Source organism: Aspergillus pseudodeflectus, assembly GCF_044049435.1.
Source record: "Aspergillus pseudodeflectus strain CBS 756.74 chromosome Unknown BJX68scaffold_135, whole genome shotgun sequence".
In the NCBI taxonomy this organism is placed as follows: Eukaryota; Fungi; Ascomycota; class Eurotiomycetes; order Eurotiales; family Aspergillaceae; genus Aspergillus; species Aspergillus pseudodeflectus.
In genome coordinates this window covers 1-15,068 of record NW_027263911.1, presented here as the reverse complement: position 1 = coordinate 15,068, position 15,068 = coordinate 1, and the positions used below count along the sequence as shown (strand labels likewise).

General features: G+C 50.9%; 7 protein-coding genes across 7 annotated transcripts; 6 read left to right on the top strand and 1 right to left on the bottom strand.

Annotated features, from left to right (window-relative positions):
- The first annotated feature begins 304 nt into the window (after positions 1 to 304).
- BJX68DRAFT_251230 (uncharacterized protein) lies at positions 305 to 895 on the top strand. The gene has a single exon (XM_071042364.1). The coding sequence runs from the start codon at positions 438 to 440 to the stop codon at positions 795 to 797; it is 360 nt and encodes a 119-aa protein (XP_070891885.1). The 5' UTR covers positions 305 to 437; the 3' UTR covers positions 798 to 895.
- Positions 896 to 2,130: 1,235 nt separating this feature from the next.
- BJX68DRAFT_47665 (uncharacterized protein) lies at positions 2,131 to 2,795 on the top strand. The gene is made up of 2 exons (XM_071049247.1): positions 2,131 to 2,274; positions 2,366 to 2,795. Exon 2 carries the CDS (start codon positions 2,383 to 2,385, stop codon positions 2,701 to 2,703), a length of 321 nt encoding a protein of 106 aa, XP_070891884.1. The 5' UTR covers positions 2,131 to 2,274; positions 2,366 to 2,382; the 3' UTR covers positions 2,704 to 2,795.
- A 243-nt stretch (positions 2,796 to 3,038) lies between these two features.
- Positions 3,039 to 3,296, top strand: BJX68DRAFT_260076 (uncharacterized protein; the record flags this gene model as incomplete). The annotated part of the gene is made up of 1 exon (XM_071043816.1): positions 3,039 to 3,296. The coding sequence occupies one exon, from the start codon at positions 3,039 to 3,041 to the stop codon at positions 3,294 to 3,296; it is 258 nt and encodes an 85-aa protein (XP_070891883.1).
- A 1,486-nt stretch (positions 3,297 to 4,782) lies between these two features.
- BJX68DRAFT_251227 (DASH complex subunit DAD1) lies at positions 4,783 to 5,518 on the top strand. The gene is made up of 3 exons (XM_071042363.1): positions 4,783 to 5,094; positions 5,154 to 5,216; positions 5,268 to 5,518. The coding sequence occupies exons 1-3, from the start codon at positions 5,008 to 5,010 to the stop codon at positions 5,412 to 5,414; spliced, it is 297 nt and encodes a 98-aa protein (XP_070891882.1). The 5' UTR covers positions 4,783 to 5,007; the 3' UTR covers positions 5,415 to 5,518.
- A 434-nt stretch (positions 5,519 to 5,952) lies between these two features.
- Positions 5,953 to 7,255, bottom strand: BJX68DRAFT_47634 (Rho4-like protein). The gene is made up of 3 exons (XM_071049246.1): positions 6,715 to 7,255; positions 6,458 to 6,661; positions 5,953 to 6,410 (listed from the first exon to the last, which is right to left on the bottom strand). The coding sequence occupies exons 1-3, from the start codon at positions 7,000 to 7,002 to the stop codon at positions 6,060 to 6,062; spliced, it is 843 nt and encodes a 280-aa protein (XP_070891881.1). The 5' UTR covers positions 7,003 to 7,255; the 3' UTR covers positions 5,953 to 6,059.
- A 1,125-nt stretch (positions 7,256 to 8,380) lies between these two features.
- On the top strand, positions 8,381 to 10,581 carry BJX68DRAFT_251222 (PAP2 domain protein). Its single transcript, XM_071042362.1, has 5 exons — positions 8,381 to 8,633; positions 8,701 to 8,917; positions 9,010 to 9,783; positions 9,837 to 10,306; positions 10,363 to 10,581. Exons 1-5 carry the CDS (start codon positions 8,579 to 8,581, stop codon positions 10,428 to 10,430), a joined length of 1,584 nt encoding a protein of 527 aa, XP_070891880.1. The 5' UTR covers positions 8,381 to 8,578; the 3' UTR covers positions 10,431 to 10,581.
- A 162-nt stretch (positions 10,582 to 10,743) lies between these two features.
- BJX68DRAFT_251220 (SUMO protease ULP1) lies at positions 10,744 to 15,046 on the top strand. Its single transcript, XM_071042361.1, has one exon. The coding sequence runs from the start codon at positions 11,034 to 11,036 to the stop codon at positions 14,814 to 14,816; it is 3,783 nt and encodes a 1,260-aa protein (XP_070891879.1). The 5' UTR covers positions 10,744 to 11,033; the 3' UTR covers positions 14,817 to 15,046.
- Positions 15,047 to 15,068: the final 22 nt, after the last annotated feature.

Below are 15,068 nucleotides of genomic sequence, written 5' to 3'. Positions count from 1 at the left end.
GTAGGTATACCCGCTATCCTAGCAGAAAGAGGAAATTATCATGCGAGGGTAAAAAAAAAAAAAAGCAAAGAGTGCTTGCTGACAATATGGATCTGTATAGGTAAATGCAGCTCCGATAGAGACATCTATTATTCCAACCTCGTCTTCAAGTTCACCGTTGGCACCGATATAGCCGGAGACATACTGAGTACTTTTGCTCCCCTGTCTATTTCCTCTCCTAGCCCCAAGATATCTTCATACTAACCAGAATATGGTGAATAGTAATGCTCATCCCCTTCCCCCTGCTCCGGACCCTTCAGGTCGCCCCCCGCCAAAAATTCATCCTGGCCGCAATCTTCTCGCTCCCCATAATCCCCATCATTTTTGCCGTCTTGCGCCTCGTCATCGCGAACCCGTCAACCGGGAATGTCGATCCAATCAAGTTCCAGCTCTACAGCATGCTCGAGAATTCGTCTGCCATCGTCACCTCCTGTTTACCCTCCTTGAGACTTTTCGTGGGCAATTCCAGGGCACAGGTGTATGCTGGGAGTCACAAGTATCATCGGTATGGACGGGAATACTCATCTGGGCAGGGCGATTATTCTAGAAATAGGGTGCATTGGAGTGGGGGAGCGGGAAGTTCTGAGGCCAGGGTTCAGGCCCAGAGCTATCAGATGGAAATGTTTGCGATGGACACGCAGAGTGGGAGTAGAGCAATGGAGGAGGATGCAAAGACGGACAAGTCGGATTCGAGTCAGAGGGGGATTGTGCAGCCCCCGAAGGGGGTGTTTGTGACGAGGGAGTTTATGGTTCGGTGAATAATACGATCCGCATTGGTCCCATGGCAGTAAGTAGTTTCTATCATGGGTAAAAAATAGACATGTGGGGATGATAAACTGACTCGGGCTACTTCTTGGGTTGTATACAAAAACTATAATATATCTAAAGTCAGGCCAGATCAGTCCTATATAACCTGTTCTCTTCTGGGGACAAAGTCAAAGCCAAGGTAAAGCCGCAAAGTTAGGCCTCTCCGAGTATGATTCCTTTTACCATAGGATCTAACAAAATTCCCCTTGTTGCTCATGATAGGTGGCGATATTATCAATGCGAGATTTCTTTGTCTTTGGCTTAATAGGCTCCTTAGAGCAGGTATCAAGGATAAAACTAGTAATATATTCCTAAGCAAGCTTTCTATACTTCTCCAGCCATATACAATTAAGATAACAAAGAATTTAGAGGCTAGGAGGGTGAACAGAGGAATAAAGAAGAAGCAGTCGAGCGCTTAACCAGGCCGATTAGATCTGCCATTTTCGGCGTCAATTTAGCCATGAGTTCAGATAGACTGAAAGTCAAGCGCTCTGTTAACATCAGTTTGGGAGACTAGAATACTTGGCGGGCGCAAAATAGTGTTGTAAAACACGTGAGGACGTTTAAAAAGCTGCATGATCACGAGAGTTGTGGGGTGAAAATGCAGCTGTTTATGGCCTTAGTGGCGGTCATTTTCAGTGTTGATTTTACAGGTCCCCAAATTCAATTTGTAAAAAGATGAGCCGCGACAAAGCGACCAGCCAAATAGAGCGGGGCACGTGGGAGAAAGCGAATATCCGGGCGGCGAAAACCGACTCCCAGAGCATTGGTGCTGCCTGCGAATTCCAGGGTAATCCGGCACGGCAGAATCGGCTCGTATTATGTATATCGCGGGTCAACCGGTCAGGCGATTATCAGCTGTCCTCGTAATTCTTATCAATCGAGTGGTGGTGGTTACGCGTTCTTGAAGCGGACTGAGGTATGAGGAGGCGAAAGTTGGCGATCGTCGCTGGAGCGAGAAAGTCATAGGGCTGCCCAGATGGCCGAGTGGAGAGCTGCGCAACACAGCTTATCCAATTCTAAATGAGCGTAAATTCGATAAGAAAGATCCAACGGTGATGAAAGAATAATTGAGAGACGTTGTAATGTGTCCTGGCCGTTGTGACCCCATTCTTGTCGCATGCGAATAAGAATAGAAACGCGACGTCATAAGACGAGGAGAAAGAAATCGCCTGGGCGACCCTTTGAACTCTCAACACTCAACACCAAGGATCAAGGGTCCGACGACGGTGCTGGGCCGCAGCTTGCATCGCATTATTGCTTTTTCTCCCACCGATTGATTGCTTTCCTGCAGACTTCAAAAGGCACTGCAGCGAGAAAATTGTCGAGTTGGCTCCACTGATCGCCGGCCATTCAGACGAACGAGCGGACCTCCAGAAGCACAGTCCACGCCGCTTGGAGGAAGAGCAAGTGTGTCGAGAGTGGAAAGTCTGAGGGCCCATCATTCCTGGTGTTCTGCAGTCGTCTGCACTGTGTCGCCTTTTCTGACCAGTGAACTTTGTTCAACGCCACCATGCAGACATTCTAGTACACCTGATGTGCTCTCAAACCCCCGCAAATTCCCATATAGTTCGTAAAGGTGGCTGTGGCTCGCTCAACCGGCGTGACCCGCTGGAGAGTTGCCTGGAGAATGAGATGACGCTATGGCACTTGACTTCAAGCAGCAGCCTCCAGAGTAAACATAAAAGAAAGAGGACGACCACGGCACGAGTCACTTCCCCTGCTAACCGCCACAGACATCAGCGTCAAGCCCCTGGTCCGGTACTCACCCGAAACTCGACTAAAACGGAGGACGCTCGACGCTACTGCAGTCCAGCCCATCATCGACCAATATCTTGCCTTCTTTGTTTAGCATAGCGCCTTCTCCTGCTGCTCTCCACCTCTTTGAGGTTTGGAAATCCCTCCACTCCCTGAGGATTGATTTATAGTGGACGACCGTCCCTTTTTTTCTCCCCTCGCACATGATCCTTCTCTCCTCGACCGTTTTACAATCCAGTTCATCGCCTCCTTTTCCGAAAGCCAACACTTAAACTACGCGATCTCACCCTCTCAGCTCTCGCTCACTCTGGCTCTCTCTCTCTTTGCGACCTCGTGACTGCTTACCACAAACGCTAATGCCTACCCCAACGAGCGGGCCTTCATAACACCCCCACAAAAAAAGCCACCGCCCACCTCCAACACAAGCAAAGACAATGCGCGACATGCCGTCAAAATTCGTCGAAATCCTCGACTTCAAAGATGCCCATCCTCGCATCTCTGACTCAGACGTGCGTCTGGAGGACGTCTTGGCCGACCACGAGGCCCTCGTCAGCCGACCTGTTTCCTCTACAAACAACTCCTCCAAAGTCAGCCTCGACAGGGACCGGGTAGAGCGTACCTCCCCGACATCACCGTCGCAGCGCTGGAAGCGATTGAGCCACATCCTCGCCGTCACAAGGCGACCGGTTTAGCGCTCTAACAAACACACACACTAGAACAACCTTGGAACACTCCTGGTGCGACTCGAGAGACTTTTCTTTTCCCTCCGGCTGGGACCGACGGGCTAGGAAGAGCCACTACTAGTGCTTGCTACGTCGTGACTCGCCTGGAGATATTTTCCAGAAAATCCCTTATTTGCTCCGGGGAGTTGCTAGACTCTTGACACGTTCCCTTTTACGACTGCGCGACTCGGCCAGACTGCGACGACAAATCACGACGAATGATTATGAAGACAGCTAGGAGGCTTGCGAATCCTTACCAGATGACAACTGTTCTGCTTACCCTTTGATACCCCCTGTCCAAGTTGTATTGCATAGATTGTGTATCGCTCTCACTTTCTTGATGTACCTTATTGCGCACACTGGCACTGCGTGGATAGTTCAAAATTTTCAAAATTTGATTCGCCTCTTACCCGTGAAATGAGACTTTGCACTTCCTTGCGTTGATTAGATGCCTGGGTTGATACTTGGCCCTATAGCAAGTAGCTTCGGCGCAGAGCATGCAATGATGCCTGGTTGTACCACCCACACACTCTTGTGATTTTGGTGCTACCATCTCTGCAGCTAGAACGCGGTTTGAATACTCCATGAAGGGTCGCGGTGTCGCACAGCGGATTACTTCCCGCCTTCCGATTCATCCGACGGCAACATTATCTGCAGGCGAAATGAGCCAAGGGCTCATTTTATGTTGAGCAACCAAGCTCAATTAGAAACGTCTAGTATGCGCTGGTTCCAACCCGGGGAGATGCAGGTCCCCTCCATCGCGACACCCAGGAACTGGAAAATGATCAAGCCAAGTGTCTTCGACTCTTCCCCCATCTTCCCGGAGAGCGACAAAGAAGATTCTCGGAAAGAAAACCGCCAGAGTCAGGGATTAAGTGATCGGCGGGTCCCACGGGGTTTGTCTGCGGCCAATACCCTGAGCAAGTTATATTGAATAGCTGAAGCACGCCAATCAAATTCGAGACAACGGATTCCTAAATCTCAGACGCCTGCGCGGCAAACAACAGCATTGCTGGCATCGGCCATCGAGTGGCGAGCCATCGACGAGCTTCGAGCGTGCACGGGGGAGCCCACCTGCTCTAGTTGTGCATATCCTCGGAACTGCGGCGAGGCAGTGGCAGTTGCCAGTTGGTTACCGTCGGAATCTCAATCACATGTGCAGTATCATGGGCAAAGAGGGGTCGGTTCGGGAAAATTCAAGAGGCGCGGTTGTTCTGGACGAATCGAAGCGTTCCCCGCAATCAGAGCTAAGGGGAGATCTTCATATCGCGTGAAAAGCCCTCAAGCCTTCTCAAGCTTCGTGAGCGGCTCCTTGGTGCTTGCAGCGCGAGGATAGCCAACGGATCCATCTTAATCACAAGTGGAAGGTATACGGGATTCATGAATTTCAACACAGCCTAGCAGAGCAGGGGTTTCCGAGAGAGCAAAGTTGTAAAAACTTCCAGTGCGTCGAAGCAGCCGGGAGGAACAAGTAAGCGGTGAGGACAGTCAAAGTCCACGCTAAGCTGTTTTCGTGATACCAACACCAGCCCCGCATCAGCCACAGAAACATTCCAACTCCTCCGCGCGTCCCACAACCGGCCAGTCAGAGCAACGAGTTGAGATTGATTCGACTCTAAGACTGCTTGAGTCAGATTTTCGTGCTTTCCCAAGTGCATCCCACTTCATTAATCGAGGCAAAATGTCAACACCAGGACCCAAGACGAGATCGACCTCTCCCACCGTCTTCGAACAACAACGCGAGGAGCTGGTGAGGGAGATTGCCGTGGTGCGTAAGCTCAGAGTTACTCTTATGAGATAGGATTGCTGATCTTAGTCGATCTATAGGGTATGGAGCAAGTCCTGCAGAACATCAACCGGTTAAATCGAAATCTGGAAAGCATCATTGCGGTATGTCAACATCCCAACACAGCACCTTGAATAATTGACTAACTGGGCCAGGTTGGCAACGAATTCGGCTCCGTCGAGGCCCTCTGGTCGCAATTTGAGAACTTCATGGGGAGACCACGAGAAGAGGTCGAGGAGAGCAACAGCCGACCGAAAGACGAGAACCACGACGATGGTCAGCGTGAACAACAACATCAATGACCGACCACTTTTAACGCGAAATGATCTCTGTTTTCGTTGGCTGCCCTGTTTCTACTCTAGACTTCACGTCTTGTACATAGACAAAATCCTTGCATTGATTGTCATATTCTCTATATTGGTTTGCTCGTTAAGCACAGTGGTGCTGATAGGTTTTGTAGTAACTGAGATACAGGAGGTTCCGCAAGTCCCAAATAACGCCAATGCCATGCATGCTAAATAGGGGTCTTCAGACCGATTCATGGCAGACATCACAAAAAGAAAACAAATCCAACTCAAGGGCATCGCAGTCGCCAAGCGGTCACATTCAAAAAAGAGGGAGATCAAAACCAGAGGATGGGTAGAAGAAGCAAGGGAGCCTTGTAACGTCCAGTAGACGCTTAAGGTGTGGCGATAAAAAGAAAATATCAGAACACCGTAGGTCACGGATATCATGCAGACGTAGACCGTGGGTATATATCATAAGAAGGAGGAATTTGGGATGTCAGGTCGTAGCTTGCATCCTCTAACCAAGTTGCGCTCAAAACACGCTGAGAACAAGGAGAGTTGGAAAGCGAAAATCGCAAAGCAGCCAGGCTTTGTATTCAGCATAAATTGGGGCCGCCGACTATGCGCAGCATATAAGAGTCGAGACAGGATAGTTTGGTTTCACAGAATCTTGCAACTGCGTTTCTTGATCTTCTTACCTCCAGTATGAGGCTTGCTGCCTTTGCTGGATGCAGGTAAACGGGTGTCCCAGGTTTGCTCCTCCTCGAGGGATACCACTGTATCCACGGCGAGCTGGAATACCCCATCCACTCCGCGCATCTCTTTGCTGCTGCACTCAACATAGGATGCATTCATTCTCCGGGCCACCGTTTCTCCTTGCTCCGGGGTAACGGGCGTCAAGCCCTGTGTTTTCAAAAGCTCTATACACGTCCGCTTGTTGCGCAGGTCTGATTTCAGTCCAACGAGGATTATCGGAGTCGTAGGGCAAAAATGCAGAACTTCAGGGTACCACTATTATCTTGTTAGACAGTCGAATCGAGTGATCTTCGGCGACATACCTTATCCACAACATTCTCCAGAGACGCAGGACAATCGATAGCAAAGCAAACAAACAGGAGATCGGTTTCCGGGTAAGAGAGAGGGCGCAATCTGTCGTATTCCTCCTGACCAGCAGTATCCCAGAGCGCCAGCTCAACGGTCTTTCCGGATCGCCGATGGGTTGTTTGCGTGATATAGTTTTCAAATACCGTTGGGACATATTTCTGAACGACTCGTCAGCTCAAGCGCAAGAAAAGAGGTCAAGGTTCAGACTCACCTCGGGGAAATATCCCTGGGAATAACTAATCAACAGACATGTTTTTCCACATCCTCCATCTCCCACCACGACGAACTTTTTCGAATAGGCCGGCGGCTGGGTGATATTCGTCGCTTCCGAAGCCCTTCCACTTGACATGCTGGTATCTGTGCTAACAGTACCGTTGCTGACCCTAACACTCTGGCTGCGCATTCGATTGTTGCGTGGAGTCACTGACGGCGGAGGAGTAACGAGTGAATGGCGGCGCGAGGTCGCATAATATTGGTCGTCGTACATTGGCCCTGACATGGTGGTGGAGGAGGTAAAGTGTCCGGAATGTGCCAGCTAGAGAACGGATTCGTCAATTATCGGAACCAGCACGATGGGAGTATTGTCCGAGGCTCCACAGAGAGCACGTTCAAGCAGCAATCGAGGCGTTGCGGCGTGTCGGTTGGCGCTTGGGGGAGGAATGTTTCTGCGTTCTCAAGGTGGAAGATTAAAAAGTCGCTGCGGGAAGAGGAATGCAAAGAAGCAAAGTGGTGACAAGATGGAGGGTCTCTGTGCACAATGGTCTTTGAGCGTGAGAGTGAGGCTGACCTGAAACCCAGATGTTTACGGGTGGGAGGGCTACCATGGCAACCAGCGGAGCCAAAATGACGCACCCACCACGAGCTTCAGCTCCCCACTGTCACTCTCCAAGTTCGCTTCAATCAATCTGCCGTTGATTCGCCTTGGACATCCCCTCATCCACTTATTTTTAGCAGGTTCATCCAGATTTCCCTCGAAATCTTCCTTGGTTGGCCCGCACTGTTGTCGTGAAACGGCGCGTCGCATTCCCCTCTCGCGGTCTCGCCGCGTCTCCAAGCGCCCGCCATGATCTCATCTTGCCCACTTTGATCGCGGAATCAAGTCAATGTTTATCGTCAGTGCCTGGATTGCGTCCGATCGTGCTCCGTGCGATCCACGGGATCAGAAACAGCCAGTCTTTGGCCGCAGAGCTTCGGCAAGGAGGATAAGCAGATCTTGTTCCTTGTTTTCCTTACAAACCACTGGTCAAGACACTGGATGTTGCCGAGACTTTGATCTCTCCCTTGCACATCATGAGAACCTAGGCCATTCTTGTAAGTGCTCCGTAGTAACTATTATGAATAGAATTGCACTTGTTTTCGTAGATTTGTCTCCCAAGTCAAATGCCGAGGTTACCAGGCGACCTTGCGGGCATTGTCTAGAGCACCCGCACCAAAATATACATCTGCTTTCAATTGTGATGACAGCAACAACAAACCTTTAGCCACATGTAGGTGATGCTGGACCCAATATTAAGGCACACAAGAGGTCTACCTTAGGTAATATTATAGAATCTTAATATCTCATATCTCTGAACATGAGTGGGCATTTCAGTTACACCTCGGACATGACGAGTCTGGTGCCAGTATACCTGGCATCAAATCAACAACGCGGCAGAATCGCACTACAATACACTAAAACAGGAAGAAGACACGCTTGAGTTCAATGCGCGTATTCATATTATGAATGCATTCTGGTAAAGTTCGAGGAACTGCACCCTTGGAGTGCGAACCACTGGGCAAAGAAAATGGATGACTAAGCGCACCGGTCAGAGTGTTTGACGAGTGCCAAGAAAGACGCCTCCTCAACGCCGCGGCATTTCGTTCTACTCAGTCTCGATTCTGTCTTTTCCGCGAACAATTGTTTCTCTCCTTTTCTCTTTTCGCTTTTCACCTCCGGGGGCGCTGTTGGCAACTCGGAAAGAATATTCTCTTGGTGCTCGACCCTCTTCATCCTTCGCGAGGGCATGCCTAAGGAGCAATTCATGGAAAGACTTACGACTGGCGCACCACCGTGATAGAAATCGCCGCTTGACAACATGGGGAAGCCAGTGGAGGGCCAGCCGGACGCCGGGCTGAGAAGTTTAGATCATTGTGCGCATACTCTTCACCTTCTTGCGATGCCAAACGCGAAGCTGACGCTGTGGTGGCCTTCTGCTAGACAAAAACCAACTTCCCCATTGGCGTTACTGGCCCCGACAGAAGCTTCTCCCGCTGATCCGATATGAGACTCCATACCTTGCCTGGTTTCAGGAGAAGATTCGCACACCAGCGCTGGACTCGTACTTCGCATTCACAGCGAACCTCGGCACCCACACTTTCTACATGGTCTTCCTCCCAATTCTGTTTTGGAGCGGATTTCCAAGTTTGGGACGCGCGTAAGTGACTTTGGTACCTCAATGCGCAAACCTAAAGACCCCGAGTCTCAAAGCATGAATCAGACGAGGCTAATGTTAGTGCTCTGGCTTAGGATGGTACATATGCTTGCTTCGGGCATTTTCTTCAGCGGTTTCATCAAGGATCTCCTCTGCCTCCCCCGGCCGCTATCCCCTCCACTGCAGCGAATCACAATGTCTGGCTCCGCGGCCTTGGAGTACGGGTTTCCTTCGTCTCACTCGACAAACGCCGTATCCGTTGCGGTATACGTACTCCATCTGTTGAAGTCCCCGGAGTCGACGCTCAGTCCTGATGTGACTTTATTCATTCGAGTCATCACGTATCTATATGTGGCCTCTATCGTGGTGGGCCGTTTATACTGTGGAATGCATGGGTTCTTCGACGTCTTCATCGGATCCGCGCTGGGAGTCTTGTTGGCGGTCCTGCATTACACGTTCGAGTCGCCAATCGATCAGTACGTCCATTCCGGGAGCGGGAAACAGGTTACGCTTGTTGTCCTCATCATCCTGGCTCTTGTCCGTATTCATCCGGAGCCCGCAGACGATTGTCCATGCTTCGATGACAGTGTCGCCTTTGCCGCAGTAACGATCGGGGCCCAGATCGCATACTGGAACATCGCCCGAGCCAACGCGAATTGGGATACTCCCCACCCTTCGACCCTTCCTCGTTCTACCTATGAGAAGATAAGTTGGGCGCAAATGGGCCTCCGCCTGGTGATTGGTGTTCTCTTGATCTTCGCTTGGAGGGAAATCATGAAACCATCCCTGCTGCGCGTTCTGCCTCCGGTATTTCGCGGATTGGAGAAATTGGGATTGCTCCTCCCTCGTCGGTTCTTCACCAAAGCTTCGTATGTCCTCCATAACTGTCTGCAACTGTGACGAGCTAATATATATTCAAAAGGCAATACACGACGGTCCCTGCTCAATTGAAGGACCACGATGTACTGCCGAGCTTCTCTGACATTCCTGGGATTATCACGAACATCCGTCACCCGAGACGACGCGCGGTATCTATCGGACCACAATCCGAAGCGGACGCCTATGAGACTTTGGCATATCGCGAGAAGCGCAGACGGGATAGTCTTTCCAGTCCGTACCGGGGATCTCCCGCGATTGACTCTATTAACGAGGACGGCTCAAGCTCTGGAGCCGCTGTCCATAGGCTGTCGAGAAAGCCGTCCAAGTTGGACGAGTACGAGTACATGATGGGAACGGGAACAAATGCTATCGAGGTTGCATCTCAATCATCTGGCATGGAGCCGTTCCCTGAATTTATAGACGAGCATGACGAGGTGAAGCTGTTTGCTCAGGTCAAGCGTCCTCGTGTGCGATACGATGTGGAAGTAGTCACGAAGCTGGTTGTGTATTGCGGTTAGTTATATCTCCCTTTCGGCTCGAACTTCCTTCGGCTAATGTGGATTACGCAGGAATTGCCTGGATTGCCATTGACGGCGCATCGGTCCTCTTTGAGAAAATAGGACTCATGCCCAGTTAGCGTTTTTGCTTCCTTGGTTCAGCAGGCTGAGCCCACGAGCCATTGTAGAATAGGTTGCGGGGCGATGCTTTGGGTACATAAATTTTGTCTGACATAATGATGTGTAGATTGACGAGATAGCTGAATATATACACTTGGATTCTTTTCGTAATTCGTTTGCTTTTTCTTCGCTCAGACTGTCGGGACCTTTGAAGAGGTACGCACGTGACTGACCATATTCCATAAGTGGACTAGCGTTATATAGATCGCGCTTTCCCGCTTTCATCCATTGAATTCAGTCGCTCTTTCTCTCTTCGCTCACTTCCCGCGTTGACCTTCTGCTGCTCCTCCATCATTCACTTCTCTCTCCTCCCTTCTTCCCCCACAAACACAATCGTCGGAACAGCGCTTTTTCTCATGGAGAATTCAGTACTTACAGCGACTCTAGCGATCTTGATCACTTCATACGATATGCACCCAGCACCTGGAAAGTGATTGCGATTCAATTTGCATCCAGTGTTTTTGTTTCACTGTTTTCCTGCTTCTTTCTCTTTCGCACTCCTCTTTTACTCTCGACCTTTAGCGCTTTGTTCGTATTTGTCGCGCATATCGCCTTTCTTCGAGATGTTCTCTCATCCGTTCGAATCCTCCCAGCAGCAGTTCCAGCAGAACGACGGCACGATGAACAACCTTACGACCCAACAACCTGAAGCGGACGATGTGCCCATGATGGACGCAGGCCTTCTCGCTGAGAACGAGTCTCCCAAGGTGGCTCGAGATGCCTCATTTGATCCCATGCCCATCAATGCTCAACCTCAACCCACTCCCTTCTTCACTCTGTCTCCAAGTGAGCAGAACAATTTCGAACCGTGGCTTGGTTCTAACGCCTACCTCGCGAACCCACCCCCTCTCTCGACGCGCGAAGTTCCCCCGAAACTGAAGGCGGCTATGAGGCCTATTGGACCTGTCCGCCCGACCTTCCGCTTTTCGCCCCAAGGAAAGAGCAAGCCTCTCCAGGCGCAAAACAACGGGACTCCTCTTCGCCGCGCCAAAGAGGGCGAGTTCGATGTTCGAAAGCCTCCGAGCTACAGCACTGTGAACAAAGGTCTCAACACTCGTGGCCTGATGAACAAGCCTTTTTTCGACAACTACAATATCTACAAGCCTCTGTCCAGCAACTCGCTGGGAACAAATCGGTCTGCGATGACAGGCCTCACGACTTTCGGCCGCTCGGTTTACGATCGTCCCTATAGATATGGCAAATCGACGCCATCGATGTTTGAGAAGGCAATTTCAAGCCAAAGGGCAAACACAAGCCGCGATTCCTCCCTCAGCAGCTTTGACTCGCAGAAGTCTACCGAGGACGGAAAGGCAAATAGCTTTGACTCTTTAACATCTGTCTCCACCAATCAATCATCTTTTTCACAAAAGCGCTCTGGTGATATTGAAGCGCAGAACAGCTCCGCCCAACATTCAACTCCGAACGGTAGCTCTGGATTGTTTTCGAAGCACCGTCGTCGCTCAAGTATCGACGAGTTCGGCAGTCCTGTTGGCCCGGCTGCTGTGTCTGACGATCTCTCACCATTCGCACGTGGATATTATTCACGAAAGCGCTCAATCGATATTGAAGCGCAACACAACCACTCGCAACCTTCAACTGAGACTGGAAGCCCTGGGATGTCTTCGAAGTACCGCCGCCTAAGTGCAGACGGGCTCGGCATCCCCAGCGGGAACATGAATCCGTCTGCTGCCGGTCTTGCGCAGCCAGTTCGTCCTCCTTCGCCCTCTCGGCGCGTCTTTACCACCTCCACACCCAGCAAATCGCTTACACCTACCAAGTCTCTGAGCTCGAATTCAAACTTGATGGCCGTCGACATTCCTCTCTGTAATGGCCGAGACACACAACTCAACACCCGGGAATCCAAGGGTCATATGCCCGGTTGTTGGCCGACCCCCCCCTCTGTGCCTGTGTCGCCTGTGACAGCGTCGTCTCCTTATGCCAAGTCCGATGAGGATATCATCATGGAGGGGGCAATGATGTCTGGAGCTCTAGTTCCGCCATTTCCTGTCCTCCCTCACAATTCCACCCTACCGCAGAGCCCGTCGTCTGAAGGTGCCAATGCAATGGACACTGATCAAGATCAGATTGAGCACATGATCCCTGTTCCAGACGCACAGGCACCTGTAGCCGCCTGGCATACTTATTATGCTTCCGTTTACGCCTCTCTCCAGCGTGTGTTCCAGAATAGGATCGTCCAAAACATGGCAGATGCATTCAAGGGTGCGCTCGCATATGCTGGCTTTATTGGGCAGAATGTTTGGAATCATTTTGAACCTCGTGGACGTCGTGGACGTCATGAACGTCCTGTACGTCGTACTTCCCCAAACGCGAGGAACTCACCAGCTCGTGCGATCCTCAGAACTTTGTCACCGGAGCAGCAACAACGAATCAGGGCCAACCAATGGCGGAGAGACAGAGGTTATCCGATCGTAGAGGAATATCCCTTCCCTGAAGTAGCTCTTGATACTCCACAAATGTCTGCTTCTCCCATCGCTGTGCCGCAACCCGAAAACGTTCATCATCTTCATCATCATATCGGACAGGTGATTGAGCCAGCCACCGCACGTACAGCTGAGCCTGTTGCGATGTCCGACACCACTTCAATCTTGGAAGTGCACGGTTATCATGCGAGCGGACAGGTGCTTGAACCAGTTACTGCAGCTACAACCGAGCCTTCTATGGAATCCATTGCGGACTCCGTCTTGGAAGGGATTGACCATCATCCAAGCGAGAGGATGGATGCACCAATCACCACAGCTAAAGACAAGGCTGTTACAACCAAGTCTGCTACGAAATCTAGCACGACTTCGATCCTGAAGAAGCCACCACCACCAGAGCCTATGCAACTACCAGGACCGATGGCTTCTGCGTCCGGTGTTCACAAGCCAAAGCCAAAGTCAACCAGAATTGGCCCGTTGAGCAAGTATACTGAAGCGCGCTTGCTTCAGACGCGTCATGGGCGTGGCAACTTACTACGTGCTGTCGATGAAGCTCTCAAAACTGGGGATTGGGAAAAGTTCCGACGAACTACTGCTGAGATAGAGAAGTCCCCAGATCGCTTCTTGACACGACCCGCCCACAGCGAACGCCCTACTGCGACCGTGGTTCCGGTTGACAATGCTGACGCCAAACCGCCTTCGAAGAAGAAGTCCGTGAGTTTGAAGAGTGTTCGATTCAGGGAGCCGCTGGTGACTCCACCCCCTGGCCAGCCTCGACAAGTACTCATGACTGAGCTTGCACCACATCTGCGCCCGCCGCCACCCGTCTCTGAACAGTCTAAGAGGCCCAAGGCTGCCGGTGAAGCCCCTGTTGCACAGAAGGAAAATGTTCCGCCTACCGTTGTTACTTCTGTTGAACCTGTTGACGATATTCCAACCAACGAACATATCGAAACCGTCGATGTAGCGCCGTTGGCGGACCCCTGGAACCGGCCGGCGGACTTCCCTCTTGGAAGACCCGTGTCAGCTGTCAGCCTCTTTTACCCTGTCGCGAGACCCCTTCCACCCGGTCGGACTGAGTCTATTTACGCGGATGAGTTCAAGGAGATTGAAGAACAAAAGAAGCTTGACGAAGGTCCTACCAGGATCCGGCCTGAGGGTACAGCTGTGCGCCCCCTTTCGGAAAAATGGGAATCGCGTGTTGAGGAAGCCATGCGCCTTCCGCCCAATCGCAAGATCGCTACCACGCTTTCTGGCGATCCTCTTACGAAGAAAGACTTGGAAACTTGCTTTACGCCATTGAAATGGTTGAACGACGAGGTGATCAATTCATATCTTGCCCTGATCATCGATTACTTACGCCGGACTCATGGAAACGCTGGACGCCATGACAAGCCTCGGTTCCATGCCTTTAATTCCTTCTTCTTTTCGAACCTCCGAGACAAGGGCTACGAGTCTGTTCGACGCTGGGCCAGTCGAGCTAAGATCGGAGGGGACACCCTTTTGAATGTTGATACCGTTTTTGTCCCGGTTCATAACAATTCTCATTGGACTTTGATTGTTGTGAAGCCAGCTGATCGGACCCTTGAGAACTTTGACTCCCTCGGTTCATTGTCTCGCCGTCACATCGCAATCATCAAGACTTGGCTTCGTGGAGAACTCGGCGAGAAATTCGACGAGGACGAGTGGACTGTACTCCCTTCTGTCTCTCCCCAGCAGGACAATGGGAGCGACTGTGGCGTCTTTTTACTCTCAACTGCGAAAGCCGTTGCCCTTGACATTGAGCCGATGGCGTACGGCGCCAACAACACTACCTTGCTGCGAAAGAAGATTGTGGCGGAGCTCATGAATGGCGGGTTCGAAGGCGACTTCAACCCAGTCGACGAAGCTGGAGAGACCTTACTTTGAAACAAACAAACTTCAACTCTGCTCGGTGACGGTTTTTTTGTTCTTCTTTTTTTGTGTGTTTGATTGAGCGAATGATTTGAAAAGACTCGCATAGCAAGGCGTATTCTTACTTCTTTCGTTTTGGGTTGCTTTTTTTTTTGGTTTTTCGTTTTGGTTTCTTTGTTTCCCTTATTCTTATTCCCTATATTCTTATACCCCCTATTGTTATCGTCCCTATTCTTATCTCTGGGGCCACCGTTCTTGTTTTGGGGG